Source organism: Octodon degus, unplaced genomic scaffold, assembly GCF_000260255.1.
Source record: "Octodon degus isolate 3935 unplaced genomic scaffold, OctDeg1.0 scaffold00033, whole genome shotgun sequence".
Classification (NCBI taxonomy): Eukaryota; Metazoa; Chordata; class Mammalia; order Rodentia; family Octodontidae; genus Octodon; species Octodon degus.
This window is the reverse complement of record NW_004524609.1, coordinates 34,054-47,820: the sequence shown is the minus strand read 5'-3', so window position 1 is coordinate 47,820 and position 13,767 is coordinate 34,054. Positions and strand designations below refer to the sequence as shown.

At 46.2% G+C, this 13,767-nt stretch overlaps 1 protein-coding gene across 1 annotated transcript; it reads right to left on the bottom strand.

Moving 5' to 3' along the window:
• Positions 1-10,147: 10,147 nt before the first annotated feature.
• Positions 10,148-10,963, bottom strand: Rprml (reprimo like). The gene has a single exon (XM_004629985.2). The coding sequence runs from the start codon at positions 10,697-10,699 to the stop codon at positions 10,337-10,339; it is 363 nt and encodes a 120-aa protein (XP_004630042.1). The 5' UTR covers positions 10,700-10,963; the 3' UTR covers positions 10,148-10,336.
• Positions 10,964-13,767: the final 2,804 nt, after the last annotated feature.

Sequence of the window (13,767 nt, the reverse complement as noted above, 5' to 3'; positions counted from 1 at the left end):
CTGGAATACTGAGAATGCAAATCAAAATGATATCAAAAATAAAAATCTCCTGATGCAGATAAACAGGAGACCAAAACCCCAGAAATATAAGAAACTGAAAGAGCACCCAACCCTAGTGGTAAGGTCTGACTGGGCTTCTAACTCTAAATTCTTGACAAGATCCTACTTCTCTAAGGTTATGTGGCCTTTCAGAAACAATTTAGTTACCATAGCAACCTATCCCACTGTTCATCTCCATGGCAATTCATTAGTTTTTCATCCTCTGGTGTATTCACATGTAACTGCCTATATGTACATCCCAGAAAAATTAATATAAAATTACATTTTTGGAGTACACTCTCAGTATTCAAGTCTGTTGCCAAGCCCATAACAAGGCACATTTGGGTGGATAGGATCCACAGCACAGAGAAGGGACCCAGGCAGTCTTTGGGATAGCTTTTCCTCTCCATTGCCAGTATAAACTTTTCTCGAATCTTTAAAGCTCAGTGCATCTTGAGCTCACCATAGGCACACAATTTCTTTTTGTGTCTTCTCTAGGTTTGCCTGTGCTGGTGAGAAATACTATGACAAGAATAAAGGAGGCTGTTTCCACTATTACCTTTGTAGCACCTCAGGGCTGACCCTCCTGCTTCCCTTGCCTATTACACTCCAGTTTGGAGCACCCCGCAGATGGTGGGCTAGGTGGTAAAGCTGCCCAGAAAGGAGGTAGCCACCATTCAAATGTGGGCTCTACCACCTTCTATTATTGGCCCTGTTTCCTGATTCACAGCAAGAGGGTGACAGAACCACTAACCTCACCCTGCAGAGGGGACACAGCTGATTTCCTGTTCCCAGAGAGACTAATCATTCACAGAACAGTCAGTCTTTCCTGCTTGGAGCTGTGACCAGGCTCTGTCCTGAGGCCAGAAGTTTGATTTAACACTATGAAGCAAAAAATTAAATCCTGTAATAAGGAGAATGGAATTGTTCATGGGCCAAAAGTTAACGAAGGAAGTGTGTTACTGAACAACTGGGAAATTGAGTGATGTGTTCTAGTCCATGGGAATTTCCAGGCCTAACATGAGAATTTGAGTTTACAGGGCAGCATGAGGCTTCATTCCCTTTCTTTTATAGGAAAGGTGCTTGTTACCTTTTTCAACCCCTTGCCTATCCATTTGTGCCAGCTCTCATTCTGCATCCCTCCCAACCCTGCCCCTAGACACACTGGTGATGACATGTGGTAACAAAGGACTGTGGAGGCAGACACACAAGGACCACATCCCAGGTCTCTCATTTCCTGGCTTAAACCTCTCTCTGTATCCCTGGTGTTCTCTGTGAACTCCAACATATACAGTTGTGAAAATTAAATAGTGAAATGTCTATAAAATGTTTGGCTCATAAATGAGATTTAGTAAATATTGGTTCTTCCGGGGCTGGTGAGATGGCTCAGTGGTCTAAAAAGCACCTACTTAGAACAAACTTAGCCAAAGCACAGGGACCACGGTTCAATCCCCCAGCACCACATGCCAGCCAGCCCCACCCCCTGGTGGGCTTGAGCTGGTCACACACACGCATACACATAAATAAATAAAAAATTAAAAAAAAATATTGGTTCTTCCTTACCTTTCCCTTTTCCTGTATCCCCCATAACTTTTTTAATGGTTGTAGATTCCATCCTGGAGCATGAAGATGCTTCTCTCAAAAATCCCAAGGTCCAGAGATATAGCTCAGCAGCATAAGCACCTACCTGGCAAGTGCAAACCCAAGTTCGACCCCCCAGTATTGCAACAAACAAACAAACAACAAAAAATCAAGAACATCAAGAATGATACCAAGACAGTAGTGGGAAAGAAGCTAGGACATGGTGACCCCAGGTGCAGTCACCAGCTAAACTTTTTCATCACAGTTCACTTGCAAGGTAGGGTCATGTTCTGGAGCTTTTCCAACTCACCTGGACAGGGACTCAGAAACTTGAAAACAACACAGTGACTAATAATAGATCTGTTCAAGTGTTGTATACGCATAAAAGAAAACTATGTTTTATTCTTAAAATGAACACATAGCTGTCTGTTCCCAGTAAGTAACATTATCACTATATATTGCTAAGTGAAAAAACAGTATCGCAAGATATATTCAAAACAGTACATATAGTGATGTTTTGAGGAGAATCACCTCAATTTTAACCCACTAACTCCTAAACAAAAACAAAAATATTTATGCCAAAGGATTCATAGTAATTCTCTCTAGATTGTAGCTACTTTTTGCCTATACTTCTCTTTGTTACTATAAGCATTAATTATTTATATAGTAATTTGAAAAGGAAAAGCATACTGAAGATGAACTCCTAGTTTCAGCAGTCTCCTCTAATTTGGCATTCAAGGACCTGGCATGGCTTGGCTTGGCTCTCCCTCATTCTGGATTAGGGGCTCTGTGATTCAGTATCTCATGCTAGCCTGGCCTAACTTTATTCTTACTGACTATGCTAGTCAGCTCTCTCATCACTGAGATACAATACTGACACCCACAACTTGAAGAAGGAAAAGTTAAATTTAGCTCATGTTTTCAGTAGATTCAGTATCTGGTTCCAAGGCAGAAACCTCATGGCAGAGCACAACTGCTTAGTTTATGTCAGCCAAGAAGCAAATCAGGGGAAGAGAACCAGAGATGAGCAGTGAGACACGTACATAGTACCCAAGACCACTCTTCCAAGGCTTACAGAGACATACCCAGGAACATGGTCTAGGAATTCATTAGGCATTTCTTAACCCAATGAAGTTGACATACTAGGTTTAACAGTCACAATCCACTCCTTGTCAACTTCACAACTTAAACTATAATCTCCAAATAAAAATAATAGCAAGTTCATTCTTGTACCTAACACAATAACTTTTCCATGTCCAACCAGAAAAATACAGTATCACTTCCCCAAAGTCATAATGGTTCTTGCATTTTTCACAGTCCAAGTCCAAGTCTCTTCTGAGACTCAAAGCAAATTCTTAGCAGTAAGCTTCTGCAAAAATAAAAAAGTAACATAATACCAAGGTACAACTGTACAGGGTAAACATTCCTATTCCTGAAAGGAGGAATAGAAGTATAGAAAAGAATCAAACCAAAGCAAGACCAAAAACTCAGCAGGGCAAATATCAAATCTCGATCCTCTGTGTCCAGCATCTGGGATACGTGGTAATAAAATGTGAGTTCCAAAGGGCATGGTGTGGCACTGCTCATTAAAGCCCTTATAACCTCTCTTGGGGTGTTTCCACTCAAGGCCTGCAGCTTTCTTTGGCTGATGGTCCAGGGTCCATCTATACACCAAGTTTTAATTAGTTTTTTCATTGCTGAGGCAAAATACTAAACACCGAAAGTTGAAGGCAAAAAGATCTATTGTAGCTCAGTTTGTAGAGGTTTCAATTCATCTGTGTTTAAGGCGGCTGGCATGGAGGGCACCATGGAGGAGAAAGAGTTCATGATGGGCAGGCAGGAGACAGCAAAGCAGCAGTGAACTTTCCCATTATCCACACTCACAACTATGCTTAACTCAGGGTCTACACTGCATCTTTGGCTTTATTCCTACAGCTTCGTCCATTACCCTTTCAGGGGCTCTTTGCCTAGCCTCCTAGTCTTCCTCTGACATCTTGGTAGAAGCCTCCCTGACTGCACAACTCTGATATTCATGCCAGTAAAACCAGCATAATGCTGGACCATGGCTGCTGCAGACTTCAAGTACCTAGATGAGCATGGTGAAAATAATCCCAAAGAAACCAACTTCCTAAGAGACCCCCCCCCCTCCTTTTTTTTTTTTGCGGAACCAGGGATTGAACTCAGGCCCTTGCGCTTGCCAGGCAAATGGTCATTCTAGCTTTCTCCCTGGCCCCCTAGGAGACCCTTCTTGAGTAGGTGTTCTCCATGGGTGGGCTCTTGCTGATTCCTGTATATAATACTTGAGTTTGTTTTGTTTTTGAGACAGGGTCTTATAGTTCAAAGTGGCCTCAAACTCATATGTAGCCCAGGATAGCCTTGAACTCATGGCAATCCTTCTGCTTCAGCTTTCCAAGTAGTGGCAGTTAGGTGTATACCACTACATTTGATTATATGGTTTTTTTTTTTTTTAATAGTGCTAATCTCTTTGGCAACTATGTTTCCTTTCTTGGGTGGTAGGTCTTTTTGAGACAGGGTTTCATTATGCAGTTCAGACTGCCCTTGAACTCACTTTGTAGCCCATTTGGGTCTCAAACTTGAAGTAATCCTCTGCTTCAGCCTCCCAAATGCTGGGCTTACAGGTGTACACCATCATGCCCTGCCCCAAGCTTCCTTTTAATCTCAACTTTATATGTGGTTTGTTCTGGGCCAAATTTTAAGTTTTCCAAGTTTTACTGTTCTGCCTTTTGTCCCTCATTTGAATTATAGATGTGGCTTAAAGCAGTCATCAATATTCATACTACAGCCTAAATGCTGGATGTCTTGAATTTTCCTCTCCCAGATTAGTATACTGCCTTTAATCTCAGTCTCCTGCAAAGTCTCAAGGCATAGGCAAAATCTAGACAAATTTTCTTCCAGTGTAAAACACACACCCTCTAATCCTACTGTCAAGAGTCCTTGCTTCCTACTGAAACCATCTGAGTTTAGCCTTTACTGTCTACATCCTTATCAGCATCATGGTCTTTTGAACTCCAATCAGAATCACCCGTAAAGCTGTTTACAGCATTCTAGGACTGCTCTACCTCAGTTTTTCAAACCTAGCAACCAGTTTAAAAGCTTCCAAATCACATGATCAAATACAGCCACAGCAATGACCCCATATCTCTGGTAACAATTTTCTGTATTAGTCACTTGCCAAGAGATAATACCCGATACCCACAGTTTAAAGAAGTTTAATTTGGCTCACAGTGTCAGTTCAAACCCTGGCTGGCAGCTCCAGGGCAGAAGCCTCATGGTGGCACAGCACAGTGAAGTAAAGCTGCTCCTTCATGGTGGCTGGGAGGCACAGCAGAGGAACATCTCTAGAGAAGGATCATGTATAATACCCTCGGCCACACTTCTGGGGTACACCCAAACACAGCCAAGAGCATGGCCTACTAATCCAGTGGAAATGACATATCAGGGTTGTCACACTGACCTTGGATTTCTAGATCTGAGGAGAGATACATGTATACAGTTTTTTCACTTAATTCACTACATGATCAAGAGCTTTTCACATATAGTCTCCTTTGAATTTTCCAACCGTCTACAGAAGTCAATTAGTGTGTCCTATTTTATACATGAGGAAACCGAGACTTTGAAAAGTTAAGTGACTTCTCTGACAGCTAAAAGGTGTGGGAGTGAGTTCCTGAACTCAGGCCTAAATCAGAGGTGTTTCTTCCAATCCAAGTGTTACTGCTCTGCACACTGTTACAGCCCCCTACTCTCCTATCTTTGATGAATGTTCATTTCTGTTGTATGAGCCAGGCCACACCTCTTGGGCTCCCCCCGCATATCCCCCAGTGTTGGGCCAAGGGCTTGGGTTTGAGGAAGAGCTGCTGTTACAGTAAGGCCTAGGACATGGACAGTGGGCAGGGGACACAAATTCCATGAGGAAGAGGAGGAATCACCCAAGACAGGCAACTGCTCTTTCTTCTAAGCCCAACCATTGCCACCCTCAATTGCTGCTTCACTTCATTTTTCTGCCAAGACACGAGAATATCTATGGTTAGCAGAAGCTGTATGTTGACAGACCCTGGGGCAGGAGGGAAACCAGTACATCCTGCTCATACTGCTGGGTCCCCTGTCTTTGTCTCTCATCCTCTTCTCCCTCTCTTGGTTTCTCCCTCTAGTTGGTTTTTTTTTTTTTTTTTTTTTTTTTTTGAGTAACTGGGAATTGAACTCAGGCCCTTGCGCTTGCCAGGCCTCTATCTCATCTCCCCTGTGCTCTCCTTTCATATTTCTGCCCTTTTCACTTTCTTTGTCTTTCTCCTTCCTCCTCTTTCCTTTTTCTTGCTTTCTAGTCTAGTGAGAATGGGAAAATGTCCCTGTCCGAAGCTCTGGCTCTTGGCTGAGACAGAAGGAGAACCTGGGGCAAGACTTCCAGTCAGAGGACTGGAGTTGCACAAAGGGTAGCTGGGACACTTGCTGAACTTCAGCTATGGAGCAAAGACAGAGTGTGTGGCTGTCAGCCTCCCACATCCTGGTCTCACTCAGCAGGGATCTGGGAAGTCTGTTCAGTGGTTATTAGTGACAGATGTTGGCTTCTGTCCACTTGGCTGTGTCACTGTCAATGTCCAGGACCCATATCCTAGGCTTTCTACAAGATTCTCCCCTGTAAAGCAAGAAAGATTATAGTGTACAGATAGTCCAAAGGTGTCAGCAGAACTCCATCCCCACTGGTGATGGGCCCAAAAGAAATAATTGAGGAACAGAATATGGCCACACTAGGTTTCCATGTGCGTGATTATTTCTGTAGTCCCATTACTAACATCTGAAGGCAGAACATTAGCTAGTTTCATCTCAGTGACCTGCTCAGCACCCAGCACCAGAAGTGTCCAATGGGATGGGCCTTTTAGTAAACACTGGCATTGGCTTATGCGTAAGACCTGGTTTGCTTGTCATCTCTGACACCTGTTTAACTGAAGGTATGACCTTGAGCCCCCAGATGGCCATCTCATGAAAGCTGATTTGATGGCTAAAAGTTGTTCAGAGCTAATGTTCTCCAATAATCAGAATCCCCCTGTGCAAGAAATGAGATGTACCTATCAGAAACACGGATTTAAATAACAGTGCTGTTACCACAAAGGAAAGCTCCTACACACCTATCCCTTCTGCTTTGAGCTGGAATTCAGATTATCACATGCTTGGTGTGATCTTACTTGATGAGAGGATTAGGGACTGCACTCAAAGGACACTACTTAGAAATCCTGACAAGCCCTTGGTGTCACAAGTGTGTGTGTGCTACATGCATTCATATGGGTACATTTATTGCTTTTCTCTTAGATTGGAATACTGGATGCATGATACTTCTGTCTATACTCACCACTTCCTCTAAAAATCAAATCTGTTCTAGATCTGCTGCTTGGTTGGGGTCCAGGGAGGATTACTTCCAGCAGCCACCACTGTGTACTTTTCTGAGTGAACTTAGCTTCTATAACCAAGCAGGAAAGTGTGTGGATGTCATAATGTAAACCCTCCCCACTGTTCCCTTTTCCAGAGAACATCTTGCTGGTGAGGTTACATCTGAGCCCAGAAATACATCTCTGACTCAGAGAATGGGCATGGCAGGCTTGGCTGAAATCTGAGACGCACGGAATCAGCTACCTCTTGATGGTCTTGGCTTACCCACTGCCCAGAACCTAGCCCACAATAGATTCACAGTTGACATTAGTGGAATGACTGAACTTGGGAAAATTCACTAAACTGAAGCAGGAAACTAGGAGAATGTCTGCTCCTCTTACTCACCAAAGCCCTGGCTTTATGACCTCAGGGAAGCTTTTTGTGCTTCATCTGTATCATGCGAGTAGTAATGAAACCTTTCTCACAAAGGTAGGAACTCAGCGCTTGGTTCATTAAGTACCTGACATATTATCTCCATCCTGCTTATGAAAGTGCTTTAAAACTACAAAATGAGCCTGGCATGGTGTGCATGCCTATAATCCCAAGAGGGATTATACTTTTGGAGGCTGAGGCAGGAGTATAACAAATTCAAGTCCAGTTCCTGTCTCAAAATAAAAATAAAAAAGGGCAAAAGCTTGGCTTCAATTCGTAGTATCACAAAAGCAAAACAAAAAGCACTTCAAAAAACTACAAAATCTTTAAAAACACCGATTACTAGATTTCTACCTGGGGACCATATTTCAGAATCTGTTTTACTGGAAAAGAGTTCAAATACACAAAGCTAACAATAATCATAATAATAATGTCTACTAAGCATTTATTAATTGTCAAGCCCTGTGCTGGCTATTTAACACTCAGCATGTCAAGGAGCTATGGGTGCTATCACTCCTATTTTGTAAATAAAGAAACTGAGGCATGGACATTTTTTACTCCTCCTGTTATGGAGCTAGGAACCACAGCATCCAGGATTTCACAGACCAGGACCCAGGAATCTCTTTTCTGAATCCAGCACTTTCTGGTAATTGGCCCCTGCATCTGGCTCTAGGAAGAGGCCTTGCTACACAGAACTAGAGGTTGGAGGACTCTGAGAACTAGGCCCCTTCCCACTCTCCAGACTCAGTGCCCATGGATTCTGATCCAGTATGGACCTTCTCTGGAGTACTGTGCTTCGTGTTCCCGTCCTTGGCTGGAGTGTACCAAAACAGGGTTAGTAAACACACACCAGGACTTTACAACTAAGAAGGGCGACAGTGCGATCCTTCCCCTCCCTTCCCCTCTCCTAAGGCCAGCTGTTTTCCTCCTTGAGGCCTGAGCTTTGCCCTTTGCATGCTTGCCCATGTGCCCAGAACTGCATACCTGTTGAACTTAATGGAAAGAGGGCTCAGACATGTGTCTTTACTGTGCTTTTTATTTAAGTCAGAAAACCCCTTACTGAAGCTTGCCTCTGTTAGCAAATCAGGAAATTCAACTCTAGAATCACCTTCCTTTCCCCAGTGCCTTTAGTAGCAGACCATTTTATTAGAGAAAGGTTTTGACAGTGCTCACTCTCCACCACGCAGAAACTGAAGGCAAGGTTCCTCCTGAGGCCCTCCTGTGTAACCCTCTGCAGCCCCCTGAGCAGTGCTCTGAAGACCACCAAGCTGCCCCGCTTCTGGATACCTGTGCTGCCCAGCACTAGACATTCATGTTGCTTGTATAATCAAACTGTTCCCCTGACCAGGCTGGCTACCTGCAAGTCATACCAAACCATCAGTGGAACTGTCTATACTGGAAGATCTGTCTCATAGATGCTTGACAAAGAATCTGTCCCTGACCTCACTATCCCGTCCTGACCTTTGGAATAGATTCCCTGGGGCAGCAGGATGAAGAGGAAAGAGACATATCCAGTATTGATTGTGCATGGACAGGACTGCTCAGGAACCAGGAAGATGCCAGACCCTTCAGTCAGTAACCATGCACGATTTGCTGAGATACTTCCCCTACCACCTTCTCCATATGCTTCGGAAACCAAAGGCACAAAAAAGTTTCTCCACTTACTGCTTAAAAGCCAGTGAAGACTTCACCCATCTTCCATCTTGGAAGAGGAAAGAGGTGAAATCCACTAGAGCCCTCTTCCCTAAATCTTCCAAGTACCAGGTTGTCTGAATGGGGCTGGCACCAGGTCTAAGGGGTGTGCAAGGTCACAAGCCTAGTACTTCTTTCTCTGTAGTCCCAAACCATAACTTGCAGTTTCAAAGAGATCCACACCCTCTCCCTTGCTCCTATTCTTAGTACTTAACCTGCCCTAAGGGAAGTTCGCACCCACAGGGGGCAGAGGTTTCTGGATACCAGGGGCATCTCACACTGGGAGGTTCCAAGGTTCCACAAAACAAAGGCATGTGAAGGTCACTTCCTCGAAACCCCTCCCCCATGCTACAAGGAAGTACCTTACCTTTGTAGTCTACTTCCTGGTGAGGGTGGGCTGGGGCTGTGATTGGGGAAGTAAAAGTCTACGTGGTGCTGTTGCTCTTATCATTAACTTACTAACATTTTAACTCCATCTAGCTCCCTCTTCCCCAGCTGGCTCAACTGAATTGTATTTGTTCACTGTCCTGATGCATGAATTTCGCCGTTTTTCCCTTTTTAGACTTAATGTACTTATCCCCCTCCCCCGTCATTTTACCGAAAACAGTTCTCCAATGATTTGACTCATCTGTCTGGCAGCCTTGAAGAACCGTTCTCCTCTCTGCTTGCTGTAGAAAACCCGCTCCCCTTCCCGGCTGGCCTCGTGTGGAGCCCAGAGCTGCACCCACCGCTCCCGGCGGCACACGGGTAAAATCTTTCTGGGCCGGCGCAAAGTACTTCCCAACCAGGGTACACGACCTCCCCACCTTTCTCGCCAGTACACACACTCACACACACACACTGGGCGAAGGTGGGAGGCCACCGGAGGCCCGACGGCTGCCGTTTTATTACAAAATTTCTCTTCGGACGCACAATCAGGCCAACAAGCGCAGCGACTGATTATTCTTCACAGCTCCCGCCCACTCTGCTCCCGCAGCGCGCGCCGCCCCCCCAACCCCCACGCGAGCGCCCTCGCCCGACACAGCATCCCGCTCACACCCTCCCTGCCCCGGGATTTTTTTTTTTAACAAAAACAACAACAAAAAAAACCCATTAAGTACCCTCATTCTCCCGCCCCCGCCGAAGAGCACACAGTCCCTTCTCGCGCCTCAGCCGCCGCGGTCCTCTCCACGCCCTGGTGCCCGGGGACATCCCTTCTTCTCCTGGCCGGCGCTCAGTACAGCCCCAGGATGGCGGCGCCCACGTCCTTGGAGGGCCGGCGCTCCTCCACCAGAAAGTTGATCATGCTCTCGGACTTGATGAGCAGGTTGCAGCCCAGGAAGAAAACGCCGAAGACCACGGTGAGCGACAGCACGCAGAGCACGGCGATCTGCGCCACCCGCGACACCCACAGGCTGCGCTCGTCCGGCGCCAGCCCCGCGGGGACCCCGTCGCTTGCAGCCAGCGGCGCGCCCCCCGGGCAGCAGTCTAGCCACGTGCCCAGCCCGTGGCTGCGGTTTCCGAGTGCAGTCCCGGCGCTCCCGCCCACGCCGCCCACCTCGTCCAGGCCGCTGTGGTTCAGGAAGGTTGCGTTCATCGCGGGGCGGCGCGGCGCGGCGCCCGGGTCTAGATGCGCGGTCCTGGGCGCTATGGAGGCTCGCGGCTTTCGTACTGTGGAGGGCGCCAGAGGCCCTCTGACCCCTAGAGAGCGGGGAGGGCAGTAAGGCGGGTGGGTGCCCACGCGCTGGTACCTTCTCTGGCCACCTACCGCGGACACTCGGCGGGAAGCTGCGGCTGGGAGCAGCGAGCAACAGGCGGCGCTGGAGCGGGAGTGGGAGAACGCGCGGGAGGGCTCTGCGCGCCGCCGTCCCCCACTGAGCTCAGGCAGCTGGTGCCCCTCCCCTAGCAACAGCCCCGCCCGCCCCGCGGCGTCTGGGGGCGGGAATCTCCCCCCAGGGGGTCTTCCTCCCCCCACGAGGGGTCCGGAAGCAGGTCTAGCAGTTCCTTTCTTGCCCAGTGGAACAGTGGAGTTGGACCCTCCCCGGGTAGTCCGTAGTGGGCTTGAAAATCTCCCCCAACATACTCATTACAGAATTTGGCGCTCTTAGATCTAGTTCTCATGGAAAGCTGCCCTAAATCTATCCTGTGTTCTTTGTTAAAACCCAGGTAATGAGAGGAGTAGCTGGTGATCACAACCACGGCCCACTCTGCTGGGGTCCTGGGACCTGGGCCATTTTACATCGCCTCTTCGAGGGCCCCCCAGCTTTGCAGGGGTGCTAAAGCCTGCTGCTGTAAGGAATGCGCTCCGGTTCTTTGCCTCCTTCCCCATATCCCCCTATCTGCCTCATTTAGTTTTTAATTAAAAAATAAGTTATTGGGATTTTCTTATTATTTTCTTTTTGTACAAACACAGTCATTGTGGACTACTTAGAAAATGTACATTAGCAAAATGGAAAAAAAAATTGAAAACCTGATAATCCCACCATGCAACAAAGGTCAATATCTTGCACAAACCCTTCTGGGCCTAATCTGCTTGTTTGACACTATATGCAACATGTTGGAAACAGGGATACAGCTTTCATTCATACTGTTTTGTACTATACAGGTATCCAGCCTGGACAATTTTCCTTTGCTTGTGACCAGTGGATTTCCTTATCAAATGCCCAGCTATGCCATTTGCCCATCTTTCTTCCGAGACCAACTCCTGACTCTAACATACTCCTACCCTGAGCTGGAAGCTTGACTCCACCCAGCTGAAATCCTACCAACTGCGAAGGAAGAGTTGGGGATGAATGGGGTATGGTACAGGACCGCCCTGCTCTGGAAGGTTGTGTGGAGGCTGACGTGATGGCTGGCTTTTGCTTTATTCAGCATCTACTTTATGCTTGGTGCACTGAACACATTACGTCATTTGAGGCTCACTCCGATCTCTGAGTTTCACTTGGATTGTCCAAGTGATATGAGGAAACTGAGGCTCATAGTGTTGCAAGGCCACACAGCTGGTTAGGCAGAGACCGCACAGCTAGTTAGGCGTGAGACCGTTATTTCTTTCCTTTCTTCTGTCATTCTTGAGCTTATTCTCTGCATACCTTGGAGAGTATGTGTATGTGTGTGTGTTGGGGGGGGGGTGTTGAAGATGTTGTTTTTGACCTGAAGCAGAGAGGCATAGAGAGAACTTGGATTTGTGGAAACAACAACCACCAAATGAGAAGGAGGCTGGACTGTTTATTCAGAGCTGCTATATGTAAATCTTTTAGAGACAAGTGGCCAAACTGCAACTCAAAACTCACTTATTTATTGCATGGTGCCAACACTGCAATTAAACCTGAATACTGAGGTTTAGTTTAGGAAAAAATTAAAAGAAAAATAACACATGTGTCTTAGGCTTGCCACCACTGTGCTATATAGCAAGACAGTCAAGTCACTTGTGTTTTGAAGAGATTCAACAGCAGGCAGCAGTTAAGTAAGCGTACCTTACAGATACCTTACAGTGGAAAAAAGAGAAGACTTTGGGTGTGCTCTGACTGGGGGCTGTTGGCATTGGTAAAGCTAAGGTGGGCTTACTAGAAGAGGGGTACCTATGGGACTGCTTAGGGGAGGATATTTGCTTTCTCCAATTTGTCCTACTTTGGAAATAGAGAACAAGATTGGGGAAGCTCTGTCTGGCAATTTCTGTCTATGTATGGGTAGCAAAAATCTATGTGTCACATTATTTCATTTAGCATTCTCCAGTTAGACTGAAGGGCAATGACTGGTGGTATGACAAGGGGTGTTGGTTTTAATTGTTCTTTACATGTAGTAAGTCCCATAAAAGATAATAACAAAAATGTTCTGGCAGTTTGGAGCTGATTGTTACACAGCTAGCCGCTTGTCTTCGCTGGCCTCCGGTCAGAACTGTTTTCATATGTGGCCACTGGCCCTTTGTGGCTTTGTTATTTTGGGATTTTCCATATCAGGAATGGGGCCCTACCTGGTTTAAACCCAGTCAGTGCTCCGTGCTTAGTGCTGTCTCTTTCTGCTTCTCCTTTCTGGAGTCACTGACCCTGTCTATTTGATATGTGTTAACCCTTGATTCATGCAATACTATTGAAAGTTATGTCTTGCTGTATTACAGACTTCCCCAAATTGAGCAGACATTTATTCTCTTACTATAGACAATACGAATATTATAGGCAGTCAGACGGGGCTAGACCCTGAAGAGAGTTAGCACAGAAAGTGAGAACATATTACAACTGGCTGGAGGCACATCTATCAAAAGCCAGGTCTCAAGATAAAGACAGAGCAGGGCTGGCGAGATAGGTCAGTGGACTAAGTGCCTGCTTGGGCAAGCACAGGGACCAGTGTTTAATCCCCAGCACCACACATTGCTCCGGCCCACCCCTGGGCACGCTAAGCCACTGAGTCTGGGTGTGGTGACCCATGCCTGTCATCATAGCTCTGGGGAAGCTGAAAACAGGAGGATCACTATGAATCCAAGCCATATAGTAAGACCCTGTACCAAATACACTTAAAAAGAAAAAAAAAAAAAAAAAAGATAAAGACAGAATGACCAGGCCTACATACCTCTCCAAGGGATAACTAGTAAATTGAAGATTATACTATAATGGTATCACCTGATCTAATAGTCTAGACAGACCCAGCCAGGTGGATAACCAAGACCTCCTG

Excerpts from the sequence above, each read along its gene's own strand:
- Rprml (XM_004629985.2), bottom strand. The coding sequence starts at position 10,699 with ATGAACGCAACCTTCCTGAACCACAGCGGCCTGGACGAGGTGGGCGGC.